We start from the raw sequence: 18,067 nt of genomic DNA on the forward strand, positions 1-18,067 counted from the left end.
ATTTCTTAACATACAATAGTTTGATTATGTAAACACTAAATCTATTTTAATTAAAATATACCAGAGTATCAAATTCATAGCAATTAATTTGTATCATAAATAAATCCGTAACGACCAAATTGTATAGCAATGAATTGTTTAATAATCAAATTACGCACAATCATTTCACCTGACCATGTAAATTTGGTTAAAATGACCATTGACCACTCTATTGGGCATTTTATAATTTGCATTTTGCAGATTGTCGGTAACACATATGTACACATTGCAGAAACACTTAATTATTAATTAAATTTAATGCAGTTTAAGAAAAGTTTTGTTTTATGAGTTTGTGGTAAAACAATTCATTCAAATTTTGTAGCATTCATCAAACTTAATACTCGTAGGTGAAAGTGCGTCGCTTAGATTTAGCATTTTGATTTGCTGAGCTGAGTGACGTCACAAATGTACTATTTACTCAGAAATGAAAACAATATTATAGCTACGCGAGTTAAGAATTTATGGACTCCTTTCACTTAATAAAATCAAAAACCAAATTTTGCATCTAATATAGGAAAACCATCAGCCCCCGAATCTGCAGTGTCCCCAGTATCCACTTGTGTGACCTCCTTTACTATCTCTGCTACTTCCACAGTGTTTGCATCGTGGTACTCATCCGTGCCCCCATCTACTCCCACAATTTCCTTCTCTTTTGAAGCTCCATTTTTAGCGAGCAAACAATGGGCTATTTCCGTAGGTTAATTAATGCCAGAAATGTTCTTTCAAATATCATTGATTGGACAAATGGTCATACAGGGTTTAGATTTATTCATAAGATTTGTTATTTTACTTTCAACTCTTAGTTATTTGTATTATTTTTTCTAGGAAATCGAATTTCAACATCAGCTAAAACCTCTACAATCAATGGAACGACGTCATAGAACTATGGAGTTCCATTAAACGATAGAATAATTAACTTAAAAATCCAGTGAAGAAAATAGAGAGTAATCATCCTACATTCACTGCTCCTTTATTGAAGTTCTTGAGTGATTTTCTCCTTAAGTCAACACTGCTTTGTCTCCTACTCTACTCTGTTTCATTGATAAGTGCCATTGATGTAGTTAACGTATAAGTAACTCATATCAATCACATTGATATCAATTCCATTTATAAGGTGGAGTTTGAAATATATGGTCCTTAGAATTAGGAACATCATAGTGATAACTCAAATAAAACCGGGTTTTTATCCATTTTTTGGTGAAATTATGTTTTTATACATAGTATAAAATGTTATTTATATTGTAAAGGTATGAAACTAATACGTGCACATAAGGGAAATGACTTTTTCACTTTAAAAAAAAATTAATTTCCGATTTTGTCAATGGATATAACTTTGCTTAAAATTGACAAAAATACATATAATGTATTAAAATTAAAGTAAGTTCACGCATAAACCATTTTAAACATGATTGATATAAATATATTAATAAAACATTAGCGTGATAATTTAGGATGTAATTTTTTGAGTCCGAGAAGTCGATTTTTTTTTAGTTTAATACAAAAATAGTAGTCTCAGGGGAATCTGCAGGATTCTTAATAAAGAAAATTCTTACAAACTATAATTTTTTCCTTTGATCAAAATAAAAATTCATTGATTTGGAGGAGGGAGGCTCTAGAGACCCCTAACTCCACACAAAATAATGGGGGAGATTTTGGTTCCTAGACATATGTGATAACTAAATTTATATGTGAATAAACATATCTTAATATTTAACATGAGGTGAATATTTCAAGATACTAAACTAACACATGATTTGTAAAGCTCGTGTTGTAAAACAGACAGCTCATAGCTGGAATTCATTCGATTTGATGACTGTATTACAAGTAATTTAGATTATTAAAGGATCTAAGGATTTTGAGTTTATGTCCTTTTTTAGTTTGTATTAAAATAATTATAATGTCATTTGAATATTCAAACCTAGACCTTTTATGCGTGAGGTTTTTAGCTCAACCCACTTTTAAATCCATGTTTAAATAAAACAATAAATATAATTAATTCTAAAACAGTTCAGGGATATGAAATTATAAAATAGTTATTACCCTAGCGCAGATTATAGTTGTCATTATCTTGTCTGGACAGAGAAATGATTTTGCACAGAAAGTGGGGTTCAAACTTCTCTACAGGTTAAGTTTTTACAAACACTCGCTCGTCTTACCGGTATGAGAAGAACTATATATATATATATGATTGTTTATCTGTTCAGTTTATATTTTATTCCTTGAATAATATTTCCAAAAGGTATAAAATCAACAATAACCCAAGTCATTTACTTCATTTATCAAATAACTTACAATGAGAGCCTTCCTTTATCTTTTATTTGTGACATGCGTTGCCTCACAGTCTCAAGAAGAATCTTCATGTTCTACTGAAAAAGAGTGTCCAGCCTATCATTCCTGCTTCTACAATGTATTTTTCGGATCATACTGTGTAGGACCAAGATATGGTGTTGTCGACTGCCGTGGCACAAATGCCCAGGGTGAAGTTTACCCAAATCATCAAATCTGTGTTGATGAAAACATGAAAGAGGTTATTTATTTATTTACTTTTTCAATATAAAATTTGTCCACATTTATTAGTGTTATAATTACTCATATTAGGAAGGATTTAGTGACTCACGTGAAGCCACCAAACGATGTTACAAAACTGAAATTGATGGCAGGTAAGAATAATCAACTAATTATTTACATAGGTAATTTCTCGAGAAAACGGATTTGACTCAAATTTAGTATGTGGTATCATTGCTAACGGTTCTAATCAAAAATAAAATATATTGAATCAGTAACTCAAAGTACGAAAATTAGGAGTAATGGTGTGATTGAGTAAAATCATAAATTCATTTAAATAGTATTTTTTGTATATTTATTATATTTTTTTACAAAAAATGAAGTTATGATTTAAAAAAATCCAAATATTACTTCTAACACTATGATTATACGATTATTTAAAACATTAGTAAGTGTCACAACCTTTAAATCGTTAAAATTTCAAAAAAATAATCAACGATCACCAACCTTAAATGATTTAATGTCAAAAACTAAAGTCCTGGTTAATTAGTTATTTTTTGTCATAAAATAATATTTTAAAATTCTTTTTTTAAAAGCTAATTAACAGCTTTTTAATGATGCATTATGCTTCCTTACCATTGCTTTGGCTTACGGTATATGATTATGATAGTCTAAAATTCATAAAATGTTATTTTTACATCAGAATTGGATTGAGTTATGGATCCCATATTTCTTTTCTGACAAGGATAACTATCAATGTAACCACATATTAAATTTGAGTCAAATCTGTTTCCTCGTGAAAAAATTTGGTGGAATAACCCACATATCCAAAGGCGGGTTACCACATCTGTAGGGTTCATGTAGGGTAAACATCTGTTACCACAGATGTTTACGTATATATATGATATCGGGAAAAACAAGAGTTAATATATATATATGATCATAATTCATACGTGTACACGCACGATGGATATGTTAACCTGCCTTTATTCATTTGATTTACAATTAACTTTTGCGACTATTTAGTGAGGCCTATCGATGTGGAGATTCATATAAAAATGCCTGCACTCCCGAATATGACACTCAAGGAAACTTTGTGAAAGAGGATCAATGTCCCTACCAGTTCAAGTAAGAATAAGTTAAATAATTAGTCCCGTATGTGAAAATTTAGCACAAAGACAATCAATCTTGCACAAAAATTAAGAAAAATGTCCCCTTTTTTTCCATCATAAATACACATCTCAATATTTCATATACAAAATTCATTTGATTATATACTTTGAACTCAATTGTTTCTAGGAGAAGTTGAAATACCCAAGAATGTTAACTATAGTCTTGAACTTTCATTTGATTTACGAAACTTTATTTAGGCCTGATACGGCCATTCAAATATATAATCTATCAGTTTCTAATTCTTTCATAGTGACAATAAATTTGTGTACCTATTAGTTCAATTTGAGATTTCTCCAAAGGAGTAATCGTTAATTTCAGACTTGATTTTGAGAAAACTCATTAAGCTTGCTTTTTGTTGACGTGCCACATTTGTAGATTAATTATAAATAGTTCCTTTATATAATTACCTTTATACCTAGGTGTGAAACTGCAGAATTTAAGGATGGCGAGAAAGATATTTGCATTCCCCATAATTTAGCAACGGATGCTGCAACTAGTGGAAGTTGTACCACAGCCTTCGATTGTGGATATTCAGTGCTACAAAATAAATGGGCGCCTTGCTATGGAGGACAATGCTCCAACGTTATTCAATAATAGATTGTTATTGAACATGTATTATATAATATTAAAAATATAAATAGTACAATAGAATAAAAAGAAAATATGATAGCGGTCCTTATTATATAACTTATTTGATTAATTACTCTATTTTGTAACATTATTTTAGTCGAAGGTCTTAAATCCACATTTATTATTTCTATTTAAGCCATAGAACACAAAAATGACCTGTAGTACAAGAATGACCAGGGTTGTCAATATTGCATCTCGGATTTTTTTAGTTACACCAAATGAATAAAAAGCTTTTGAACTCTAACTTATGATTTTTCTTATTTTCACAATTACTTTAGTTTTATAAAATATGCAGGCTTATAAATAATAGTACAATTAATCTTACAACCTAAAACGACTATGCACTTTATTTTGATATTACTAATGCTTTTGTAAATATAAATTTAATTTTTCATCTGTAAAGTTTTTCTACTTCGAAATATGACTTTGAATCGAAATGATAAATTGTGGATGTCTGTCGTCTCTTATAACACTTCCTGTGAGTTTTTGAGTGATATGAAGCTTGAAAGTTGCTAGAATTTCGAATGATTCTACCTCGCATTGGGTATTTCTTTTGGCTAATCCTTTCTAAATTGCTTTTACTGCTCACAGTGCTACCTCACAAACACAAAAACTACACTCTCCATTTTGGGGATGTTTCTGGATCTTTGTCCCCAATAAGTGTTCTGAATATTGATTGGTTGAATTAGAACTAGCTGTTATTCAACTGTGAACTATTCTCAAGAATTGTTGAATTATAATTTTTATATAAAATTCTTGAGTTGTGAAGTTTTTTCAATTTTAACAACTGATTTTGTATATTTTTGTCTGTTGTGAGATACAATATAGGTAACGATATGGTCAAGATCGATCTTCAAAAAATGACATAAATTTAGTCCGAAAAAAACAAAACATGGTCTCGAACAGAATCTTAACAATAATACATATTTGGTCTTGTTAAAGCATTGCTTATGCTTTAGTATTATAACTGTTAGTTCCTAAGAGAAAAACCTTATTGAATATTTTATAATCATTATATACAACTCAATAACCACATTAAGCCCACTTAATGTATTCGTTAAGTAAATGAAAGCTAGAGTAATCGATTATAATTAATTATTGGGGTTTAACTTCTAGAGCTCAATGTTACGATTGTCAAACGGATTGACAAACAAACATTAGCACACTGGTGATTGCAGTGTACACGTCCTCCATGATCCTGATTAACCGTCGTCTACCGCTGCAAAGGTACCTCTCAAAGCTATGACATGAACCCACTATGGTTTTCAATCCTGTAAACAAGACCAGGGCCGTAAGTCAGTATTGCGCTTTGTCTGCTTCAGCGGACCAAAAAAAACACCTTACTCATCCGTCCACCAATCATATAGGTATGTAAATATAGATGAATTAAGTCATAATTAATTATTAAAATCTATTATATATATGTAACTTATGACCAACTCATAATAGTACTGAGTCATTATAATAAAATTACATATTTGTAGCAAGTCCACCCAAAAGGAAGCTAGATAATTTTTCTCAAAATTGAACATGGAATACATTTTCCAACAAATTATAGTTCATTTAAATGAAAAAAGGATTCTGATTAATCTTTTGGAGGCACCACAAATTGTACTTAAAGTAGCCAAAATTCACCGGCACATTTATAGAATTAGTAAATTAATAAATTATATCTCTAAGACAATATTGGGGCCAAATTAAGTCAGATAGATAAAACGGAGGTTTTAAACTACAGTTAACATTCTCGGGTATCTCAATTCATCGCAGAAATTTGAATTCAAATCCTGTAATTTACCGTAATATCTCTTTCAAATATTGCCTGTCATTTTATAAATATAAATGATTGAACCTTTGAATATAAAACGCGTTTTCCGCTTCCCGTGATACATTTCTGATAATTAATAAATTACTGCAATTATTTCAAGAGTACTTTACAGCCAAAAATAAAAAACAAAGACGCACACAACATTTTTCGTATGGATTTAAAGTACTTCACATTGAGTGGATATTTGAGTTAGATATTACGGATAACGTTACTGGTTGCAAATGTGAAGTACTTTACAGCCAAAAAAAAAAAGAAGACGCACACAACATTTTTCGTATGGAGTACTCTTGAAATATTTAAGAGCGTGAGAATTTGTTTAATTGAATACAAGATAAATTAAATTATTACTGCTTAAAAGGGACATAAATAATAGTTATGTACTTTTTAGAGTGGATTGTTGCAGTAATTTATTAATTATCAGAAATGTATCACGGGAAGCGGAAAACACATTTTAACAGAGAGTTGGTGATTTGTTCTATCTGTCAGAAGGAAATACAGAAGGACAACTTTAATGATAACAAAGTTAAACTCCATAAGAATGACCCCAGCTGCAAGTATCAAGTGAAAATTGATCATAAGAAGCAGAAAACATTGCACTTTGCTGTTAAGAAAACTTCCTCTGCTACATCCTCATCCTCAGTCACTGCCTCCTCCTGTCCCGATGACCCTGCTCCAGTTGAGGCCTTACTGCCTGAACCAAGATCTGAAAAGTCCGTTTCTGCTGAAGAGAAAGTTACTGCAGACACAGAAAATAATGGCGACTCATCAAATTACCCCAGCGAACGGATTTCTCATGGAATAAGACTTCCTAATCTCTATATCGGACCAATCTTCTCTCCCGAGCAGCTCTCTGTAGTCAACAACAACAATATTCCCTCTGCAGAGGACTCTGAGACTAGCAACAATGTCCAGGGAGGTGAGAAGAGCAAGACTGAGGAGGTGGAGTTTGTGGACGGAGGCCCAGAGTACCCTGTCGTCTTCACGAGCCAGCTGGTTGACCCGATACTTACCGGGTGGGAGCCAAAGCGGAAGGACATCCAGACCAGAACCAGAGTGGAGACTGAGCGGGAAACTGTGCGTAAAGTCGAGAGAGATCATCCTCTACAGCCCAAGTTACAAACATACAGTCCTCATATATATGACAAATACTCCAGAGACTTTCAATATGATTGGTTCCGTAAGTTCCCTTGGCTAGAATATGACGAGGTTGAAAAGTCAGCCAAGTGTTTCGCCTGTTCCAAATTTTTCCATTTCCAACCTTGGGAAATTTGAGTTCAAAACATGGAAAAACAGTTCCTCGTTGAAAGTTCATTCTAACAACAAAAAACACAAACTGTCGATGGAAGAGTGGATCAATTTCCTCACATCAAAGAGAAAGGATACCTCGGTTCTCGGCCATGTTCAGTCTCAACATGCTGAGGAAGTCGTGAAGTGGCGAACTTATTTGAGGTATCGTTTCTAAACTGTTGGGTTCCTCGCAAAGCAAGGATTGGCTTTTAGGGGCGATTCCAAAACAAGAGAAAAGTTGACGGAATCTAATGAAAACAATCGAGGAAACTTCTTGGAGCTTTTGTCCCTGCGTTTATACGACAATCATATTCTCAAAGATAAACTGGAGGCTGCAGTCAAAAAATTTGGTTCAGCTGGGGCAGGTATTGCCAAATGGACTTCACCTGCCATCCAAAATGAGCTGATAGAGATTATAGCATCCAAAGTGACGGAAAATATAATTGAAGATGTCAAGACTTGTGCCGGCGATGATGACTACTGGTTCTCTGTGATTGTTGATGAGACATCAGATATGTCAAACAAAGAGTAGTTCAGTCTGTCACTGGGATATCTGACGATGAAGGCATCAAGAAAGAGAGCTTCCTCAAGTTTGTAAAAGTTACCCAGACTGACGGCAAATATTAGTTTGAGAAGCTTCACGAGGCTGTCAACGATCTCGGCAGATCTCGGTGCCTCCAACATATCCGGCATCAAGAAAGGTCTTGCAGCCAGGTGGAAGGAAGTAGCCCCACTGTGTGTCTACATCCACTGCTACGCCTATGTCCTCAATCTTGTAGTCAAGGATCTTCTCTCAGATATAACCCTGTTGAGAAATACAATGGGGACAGTACAAATTTTATACAACTTCATTGAAGGGTCACCAAAGAGGTCAGCAATCTACAAGTCGGTGAAGATAACAAGTAAAGATGAGGAGCATGCCAAGGTGATGACCCTGAAGAACCAGTCTGCTACCCGCTGGAGTCTCCGCTACGATGCTGTACACGCTGTATCTCTAGGGATGGTCAGAATCATGAAGACCCTCATAATAATGAGAAAAGATAAAGATACATTGTCGAGTTCAACAGCAACTTCTCTGCTCAACAGCATCTTTAGTCACGAATTTGTTTTCGGCATTGAACTGTTGAAGACACTCCTCAGACACACATCTAGCTTGTCAGATGAACTTCAAGGCTGAAAGGTTGACCTAACAAAGGCCCGGAAACACGTCAACCTAGTGATTAGGACTCTTGAAGATCTTAAGAATGAGAAAATCTTTGAATCAATCTGGAAACTTGCTGAGTTTAAGTCGTCTGAGATGAAATCATTATTTGACCAGGAGGACTCAATTGATTTGGAATTCAAGGAGGCGAAGATTCCAAGGAGAATAAAGTGGAAAGGAACAACTGAATCCTACTTCCGTGAACCACATTTCGAAGTTGCAATCAATAAGATTGTACTAGAGAATGGGAGCAGATTTGCCACCGACCATACAAACATCACAATGGATCTGATTGCAATTGTCAATGACAGTGAAGTGGATACCTGTGTCATTGAGCGTGTCGCCAAGCACTACAGACTTGAACTCGAGCAGCTCCAGTCAGACCATGCAATCTTCCAGCAATTCAAGGTTAATATTATAATGTTTCATTTTGCATTATATGTTTAAAATTTATGTTACTCTAGGCAGATATTGACACAGAAGACATGGTTTCGTCATAAATTGCTGCGGAGTTAATAAGCTCGGGAGTGTTCCGCCTGATGCCGGAGCTATACAAGGTGATCGTTATCCTGGCCTTAATGCCCATCAGCAGCTGTGAGGCGGAGCGGTCATTCTCCTGTCTCAGAAGGCTCAAAAACCACATGAGGACCACCATGGACCAGGAGAGGCTCTCCTCCCTCACACTCTTGAACATGGACAGGGTGATGGTGGACAAGGTGCTCCATGAAGACATGGACAGTTTGATTGACACCTTTGCGTCAAGGAAAGAGAGGAAAAACTTCTTCTTCTAATCATGATAAAGAACACATGCATTTTTTTCTTCATTTTTTTCAAACACATCACCACGTATACATGCGAGTTAAGAACATCAAGACTTGTGAACATAATTTATTTTCTGTCGATGTAACCGTTTCATGGTATATTATAATATTGTTCATTATCTTCATCCGTTATTATTTTAAAAATATTTAAGGAGGTTTAAATTGTTTGACGTAATTGTATAGTTCAAAAATTTTCTCTCATTCTTGCACCGTGCATTTTATACTCCATTATACTCCTTCCTTTATGAATAGGTCGGCATTGACTTTCCGTCTAGAGTTTTGCCTTTTCATTTTATTTTTTCCAATGTTTGCCTGAAGAAAATAATTGTCAGCCAGTCCATTGGACGATATTCTTGCAAGATTTAATCAATGCTGTAGCATTTGCCCTGTTTAAATATCCACCACTGAAAATCAACTGTTCACCCTTGTAAAGCGGACCGAAAAATCTTCCTGACATACGGCACTGAACAAAACTCCGGGTACCCTACTACCTTCATGATCTCATCAACACTCACTTAAGAGTGGAGAAAATCAGACACCCTTTCCTTTTTCGCCTCCATTCTGACAATTGTTGATTTTTGACAGTTTTTTTTTTATTATTTATTAACCAAAATGGTTCCTATTTTTAATAACACACCCTCATATTTTAAAATATTTACCCAAAAGTAATCCAAATTGATTTCAAGTAAAGTCCACTATTTTACTAAGCACAATGTACATTGGTTAGATCGAGGTTGAGGATCAGAAATGAGGAAATGATTTCAATCTTGGACAAATAACAGACGAACTAAAAATCATTCGATGAACACAACAAAACAAATAGGAAGTGCCTCCCTACTTGTATTATTGTCCTATATCCGTCAGAAGGAAGTTTGTAATGAACTTATTGGGGACTACGGGCATTTATAAGTATGTACTACAGAGTGGAGACCCAAAACTTGCAATAACAAGACTAAACTAAGAAAAACGAGATTTTTATGGAATCAAGAAAAGAACACTCAAAACCAATTTGTGATTGGTTTAAATATTATAGCTATATTTTTTATATTATATGTCCTCCTTCACTAGCAATAACAGCCTTGATACGCAGAAAAACAGATTGGCAGCTCTTGACGATTAAAGCCAGACCAAGGTGGACCACGCTGTCATGATGGCGTCTCCGAGTGAATATAAATTTCGATGATAGGCTTGGCAGACCACTATTCAAAAAAAAGATTAATTTTTTTTTCCGAAAATGCAACCAGACCATTTTTGCATCATTTGCAAAAATGAACCAGTTATCATAGGTAGTTTTTCGACAAGATTATTCTTCATAACTTTTCTTGTTTTGAAAGTATGAAAAAATATATAATATAATAATCACCTACCTGATAGTAGAAAAGGAGAATTGGCTCTTAAAATAATTGGAATTGTATATTTATATTTAATTATTATTGGATCGGAATTAAGTATTCATTATTAATTGATGGGAATGTATGTTACTTGTTGTGCGCCGAAGTGCAGGTACGGTTACTCCGGCAATCCAAAGTAAGAAAATTATTTTTTACTTTGGCTACATATGAAAAGTGAAACTCTTCTTCATAGTTGGATCAGGGCTATACCAAGGTATCATTTAATAATTCAATTTCTTAGCAATTACTATTTACTTATTTTTCTTTCACTGATATTTTAGGTAAACTTTGAACAAATGGATCAATACTAAAAGTTTCTTTTAATATACTTATTGGAAAGATTAGGAACCGAATAAAAATTCAAAATTGTGCAGCAAACACTTTAGGCAAGAAGGCTATAAATCTGAAAGAACGGGTTCAAACCCTCATAGAAAAATACCTGCTATTCTTCAATCTTAAATAAAGATTCAGTTCCATCTATATTTGAGGGTGTTCAAGCCATATTACTCAAAAACAGTCCAGTTCCGAGAATTACTGCTTCAAGTTCGGCTATTAGGTAAAACAACAGTAATTATAAGCTTAGACAAACGTTCATAAGTAATTTTTGTATAGTCATTACAGATTCCAAAATTAAACGAATCTTCAACTAAAAGCAGAAGTAACCAATTTTGAAAGAAATCAAATAGCATCCTTATTAGATATAAAAAACAAAATTGATTTTAGTTGTTTGCCGTCTGAATTTCCTCTAATAATAAACAAAGATAGTCTGCTTTTTTTCTATATTAATGGAACAGTTCACCAAATTTATTAATCCCTTCGAATATTTGATAATTTAAAATTTACATAATGTAATCATGGCACAACTATAACCAAAGACAAATTTAAACATATATGCCAGTCTGAGAAAATTGAAACTCGCTGTCAAAAAGGAAACTTACTATCTTTTTGTAAATCTCTATCTTCTGAGATTTTGGGGAAATGAAAGCTTGAACAGTGTATAACAATTCTAAATACCTTTGAAAATGAAGAAGATAATTTTGAGATAAAAATAAATTTTATAGCTGAACAGTTGAACAAAGTATCAAAACCAAAACAGAGTACTTCATGCAGTTTTTGGCAACCTGTATGCTATGAGAAAACTGTAGTCCTTCTCTATATAGACAAATTGTACATACATGAATGTTGTTTTTGTGTATCAAGCATTTCATAATTGAGAAACAACAACAAGAACAATTTTATGCTTTATTAATTAAAAGTGTTACCTATAATTAGAGTGACGTCGTTACAATGGCCCCTGTTTTTACTATCAACTCCAAAATCATTAAAGAGTGGACAATGGCAGTTATCCAAATTATAAGGAAGCTGAGATTTGATATTGTTACCTTAGTGTGTGATGAACATTTCTCAAACCGAAAATTTCACAATCAGGAGCTGTGTAATGAGACTTAGCAATCGTCGATTGAAAATCTTTTTTCACCTGGAAATATGATATTTCTGCTTTTTGAATCAGTTCATCTTTTTTTAAATTTTACAACAACTTTATCAACAGATTTTTTTTTTGGTTTTTCCAACGTTTAAGGTAAAAAATGAAGACGATATTTTTGGATACAAAATTGAATAATATTACGAAAAAGAACTCAGACTGCCTGTTAAATATTATAGCAATTAAATAGGAAAAGTTAAAAGAAAATTTGGCCGAACGTTTTTCCAGTCTCTCGACAATTAATGTACTTTTACAATATAGTTAAGAAAATTCAAATTGGTGAAATACATAGTCATTTATTAAAATAATTAATAAATTTTGGAGTGTCACTTTAATTAAAAATCCTAAGTCAGGATTTATAGAGCGAAAAGAGGAATGAAAAAATATTTCTATAAATCAAAGGCACAACAATTTGGAACTTTTACGCAACTTTTTAAGTTGGCTGCTCTTCCAAACTGTGTTTATCCAAAAAAAATTATATTATAAAGAAAGAAAACACTCTTTTGAGAAGGAAATGGATGATATTAAATCAATTCTAGATCTTTACTACTTCTCTTTGTATAATTTCACCATTAAGGAATCACAAGACAATCTTCTCTTCTTTGTGTCCGGATATATTGCTTCGTCAGTCATAAAAAATTTCAAATTGAACAATTGCAATGTTATTGGTCATTTAATTTCAAATGACCCAGAAACCAAGGATATTGGCTTTGCAGGTGAAGATCGTCATCTTTTGGAAATTTTTAAAATCAAATTGATAGAGGAGGTCTTAAAAAATCGTCAGATTTGCTTTATTTAACAATATTCTATGCAAATTATCTGCATTATTTTATATTTTTCTTCACTTGAGTCCAAAAATATTTGACTAGCTTCTCCAAACCCTCTAAATTTATTTGTATACCTGTTCATTGATTTATTAAGGAATGGAGAATATTTCATTCCTTTAGATTTAAAATGCAGCAACAATAATAATTTTAAGGACTATGCCGCCCAAGCTGCATTTAAATTGTTCAATTTCAGTGGAAATAATTTAATTAATGAAGCCAACAGCAACATACATATGGCATTTATTAAAAAAATAAAAATAAATGAAACTCTTAATTTTAAATTTAATAAGTATTAGTTTCATTAAATCATTATATAATAATACAAACTATGAAAGTTTTGAAATACATTTAATCCTAAAAGTTGTTTCCTTCAAGCAATCCTTGTACAGTTGGTATTAGAATTTTCTTATGTATTCTTTACACTTCAAACTATTAATATATGTTTAGGGTGGAATGAAACTGTAGGACTGTCTACAATTAATTATTCATGATGAATATATTTAATTATATTCCACTTCATCACAATGACTTTTTATTTCATTCCGGGAGTTCTATCGCTCGATTCAATTCCGCACATTCGCTAATAAGTCTTTCTTCTATTTGAGGAAGAAGACTTGTGATAATTCATAGACATCCTGAACAAATGACAGTCAGTACATATTAGTAATTACAATAAATGTGGACTGACGATAATTGGGTCTTGGATTGAATTGATAAGGATAAGGAGGTTAACACAGAATAACCTTTCATTTCCCTTCCCTAATGGGGTTGAGTGAAATCAAACAATTTTTTTCGTTCCTTGCTCCAGTCCACTATAAGAGAGAGCTCCTCTTAGTCTTGAGTAACTGAGACTTAGCTTCATATGCTTTACTACGACGTGGAAGATCCTGAATGGGGTGGGATGTCTTTAATAGAATAGAGTCCTTATCAAATTGTAGATTTTGATACAGACCCGGAGAAGAGGGACTCTTTAAAGAAAGGAGCATTGACAGAGAACCTAATCCAGGAGACGAATGTATTTCACTTTATTAGCGGAAATATGGGTTCTTAATCTCCAGAAACACGGATTAGATGAGGAAGACAGATGAAATGGACAACTGAAATGAAGTAGATATCGATAGCTGAAGTACACTATCGTAGAGACATTGAATACAATCAATTTCAGTAGTAAGTACCCCTTTTTTTTTCTGTCCCAGATCCGAGACTATTTTCATGATTTTTTTTTATAAACATGCCCAACGTCATATAGATAAATAAAATACCTCAATCTTGTAAACAATCATTTTAATTTTAGTATTTCTCTTGGAAAATTTCACTCTTTAATTATTATATTATACGAACATAATAAATACTCGTACAGAGGTGCTCTTAGTTATATTATATGTAGTATACACTGTGAGAATGAGTTCCTTATAAAACGATATCCTAAATCTATCCCTTAAGTAGTTAATTTGATAAAAAGAAAGAATGTTGGTACCAGAAACTTTGTGTCCTCAAACACGGGTAAATATCACAATTTAGCAAACTATTGCACATAATTGATATTAATATATTTCTATTACCCATATTAACTATTGATATTGTAAAGGTTGTGCCTTTATCAGTCTAGTAGTTCTAGCGATTCTAGTGGCTCCCGTTCTTGAACCGCTATAACTGGAACAGACAAAATCAAACAGACACTGGAACCGAGACGGTAATATATTGCTTATCGATCTCGGTTCTTGTGCTTCTGTTCCTATGTAGAATATAAAAAGAAAATACAATATATATTATAAAAATTCAATTAACTTTAGTTAATAAGTCTATTTATTGAGTTTTTTAAATACAATTGCAGTGTTTTAGAATGATTTTTTTACGTTCTCACCTTGATACATTTGTATTTGAGTTCCAAATTGATGAGGGCTTCTTATGGATCTGGAAAATTGATTTTAGTCGCCAGACGGTGTAAATAAAAGAGGATTAAGGTCCGCTACTAAGCTTGTCGGGCTCAATAATATGATAACTATAATATTTATTAAGCTAGGGTTTCACAAACTTTACTATGTCCAGGCCCCCTACACTAATACATTTATACTAAACACGTGTACTATGTATGTGTAGACTGAAAGCAATCCTCAATTTTCCAGCTTCCAACACCCAACCCTCTCCCTAGCCTCTCCTCATGACTCCACTTTGAAAACCACTGTCTTAAGCAACCTAAGTTTTCAGGGACACTCCTGGAACTTAGGGCACTCTGCGTAAAAGGTAGCTGCGGCCCTGTTTGTATCTAATATAATTTCTTGGGTCTGAATTTTCTAGTGAATCCCCTTGTTTTAAGTGCTTGTTACCAAACTGAGCCTGTATAAAAAAGAACCAAGACCCATAAAGCTGAATAAAGACTGAGACCGGTGAAATGAAAGAACCGATACCAAGACCGATAAAACCACTGAATCTGAACAGGGCACAACCTTGGATATCCTATATAATTAAAATAATTTATATGTGTGTGTGATGTATTGAAACAGAAAGCATTGAAACAAGATTTATTTTTTACAAGTCAAATTCATGTCTTGAGTCTTTGAGCTATAGCTCAAGTAAACTCGCAAATTTTTTCACTCTGACTCAAGCCTGATGTTGCACTTGAATTATAAATTAGTGTGCCCCGATTCCAAACTGTGAGTAAGAGTTCCTCAGCTCTAATTCAATAGTTGAAAAGGATAAGGCCCCTTAATTTTGTTATTTAAAACAAAGTGAGTTTGAGTCTTATTTTAGTCTCGAGTTTAGTGCTGTCTAAACTTATATACATACATTAAATCTGAAGTCGCAGTTTGAGGAAACTTTGTTTGAAGTTGAGCAGGAGATAAATTATGTATTTCTTAGTCCCCTCGATTAATTCATAAATCAAAAGTTAATGAAGAGGTATGTCAGAACTCCATGAGTATAATAACTAATTTAATACTTTTATATATACTGTATAATTATGAGAAAGGATAGTATGGCTTGAATAATATTTGCAAAACAGGTATATAAATAACACAGGTCATTTACTTCATTATTCAAAGAACTCACAATGAGAGCCTTCCCTTATCTTTTATTTGTGACATTTGATGCCTAACAGGCTCCAGAGGTAGAAGCTTCATGCAAAGTGATAAAGATTGTCCAGCCTATAATCACTGCTTCAACAATATATTTGTGGGGGCAAAATATGCTGAGTTCAACTGATATTGTATCAATGCCATAGGATAACTTTTCCCAAATCATCAAATCTGTGTTGATGAAAACATAAAAGATGTTTTTATTGATTTACTTTTTTTCAATATAACATTTGTCCACATTTTATCATTGTCAAAGATATTGAAAATAATATCCATTGGTTTGCTAATAAAGAGAAACCGAAAATTAAGGTGGTAATTCTGATAATTTGAAGAATGTTTTGTAGAAGAACAGTTTTAAAACTTTAAACCAAGTAGCGAAACGAGGACACATGTGAGCAATAGCTGAAAAATGCCTTGTCGAACAGAAACTTTTTTTATCCGCTAGAGGTATTGTTTTTTGGAAATATACACATAATTAAAAGTTATGAATTATGATGTTATCTAATATATTTTACTTTTTGGAAGATGCTCATTCGAGGTCCGGAAGACTGACGTAACTTAGCTAGACAAAAATTAGCTATGGAGTCAAGTCAAGTCTCGGATCTAAGTTCACACGTGTGACGATAATTTACCATTTTATCTTAAATTATACATTTATTATTATACTATTAAATATTATAATAAAAATTAATAAATCATAAATGTATAATTAGTAACTCCTCTTCTCTTTGGTGGGATATGCTAAAAGGAAAAATTAAAGAATAAAATGATTTCTTCTTTCTCCACAGCAATTCCATTAATTAATAATTATTTCAGTATAAAAATAACTGAGTGACTTCATATGAAAAGCAACATCTTGCGAAAAAACGTTAAAACGCTGCACTATTGTTTCTCCTCAAGCTAACGGTCTCATTTTGTTACTTTGTTTTAAAGCATTACTTGTAAGTATCCGCCAAAAAATGTTAAAAAACTGAAATTGGGGGTAGGAAATCATGTTCGACTATTTATATAGATAGTTGTTTTTCAACTTTTTTCAAATTTTGATAACGGTTAGTATAGAAAAGTAGTCATTTGGCAAAAAATAGCAAACTTACATTATTCTCTTTTCATTTGTACATAGAGTGATTTAAAAAAACATAATAACTACTTTATTATTTTTTATAGACTAGGAAATGTCTATCAAATTTTTGAATTCAAAATAACGGCTAATGCTTCTTTTTAGGCTTTATTAATAAAGTAAATAATTTCTGTCTTCTTTTAAACTTTTACCAAGATGTGTAACCTAAAGATGACATCGTAAAACAATAAAATTTTCATTGGTTATTGTCCATTTTTTCTTTACAATATGACAACTATTCGACACAAGCCTAATCAAAATTTATAAACAAACTTAATATAAATGTATAGTTCGTAAAATTTACCATTAAAATTTTGTGATAATCTAAGTAGGTCTATATATTTGGAGGAACATATAAAAACCCATGCACTACTCAATATGATCCTCAACGAAACTTTTTTAGAAAAATATCCTTGTCCCTACAATTTCACGTGAGATTTTGTTAAATAATACCATTTATGAAAAGTTAATAAAAATCAAGAGAAGGAGAAATGCTCCATATTTTTATTTACATCACACATACATACAACTTAATATTTCAGAGACATACAATATGAACTCAAATTTATAGAAGAAGCTGAGATATTCAAGAATGTTAACTAACGTCTAGAAGTTTGATTTGATTTATAAAACTTAACTTAGTCCAGAGGTGGCCTTTCAAATACAATTCATAATCAATTTTGTGAAAACTCGT

General features: G+C 32.5%; 1 protein-coding gene and 1 long non-coding RNA gene across 2 annotated transcripts; one reads left to right on the plus strand and one right to left on the minus strand.

The window, feature by feature from the left end:
• The first annotated feature begins 2,079 nt into the window (after window positions 1–2,079).
• LOC121116825 (uncharacterized) lies at window positions 2,080–4,408 on the plus strand. The gene is made up of 4 exons (XM_040711121.2): window positions 2,080–2,566; window positions 2,638–2,699; window positions 3,571–3,672; window positions 4,137–4,408. Exons 1-4 carry the CDS (start codon window positions 2,333–2,335, stop codon window positions 4,309–4,311), a joined length of 573 nt encoding a protein of 190 aa, XP_040567055.1. The 5' UTR covers window positions 2,080–2,332; the 3' UTR covers window positions 4,312–4,408.
• Window positions 4,409–17,389: 12,981 nt separating this feature from the next.
• Window positions 17,390–17,745, minus strand: LOC121116225 (uncharacterized). The gene is made up of 2 exons (XR_005863794.1): window positions 17,678–17,745; window positions 17,390–17,623 (listed from the first exon to the last, which is right to left on the minus strand). It is a non-coding gene; the product is annotated as an uncharacterized lncRNA (long non-coding RNA).
• Between the last annotated feature and the right edge of the window lie 322 nt (window positions 17,746–18,067).

The sequence above is a fragment of the Lepeophtheirus salmonis genome, chromosome 4 (assembly GCF_016086655.4).
Source record: "Lepeophtheirus salmonis chromosome 4, UVic_Lsal_1.4, whole genome shotgun sequence".
Lineage (NCBI taxonomy): Eukaryota > Metazoa > Arthropoda > Copepoda > Siphonostomatoida > Caligidae > Lepeophtheirus > Lepeophtheirus salmonis.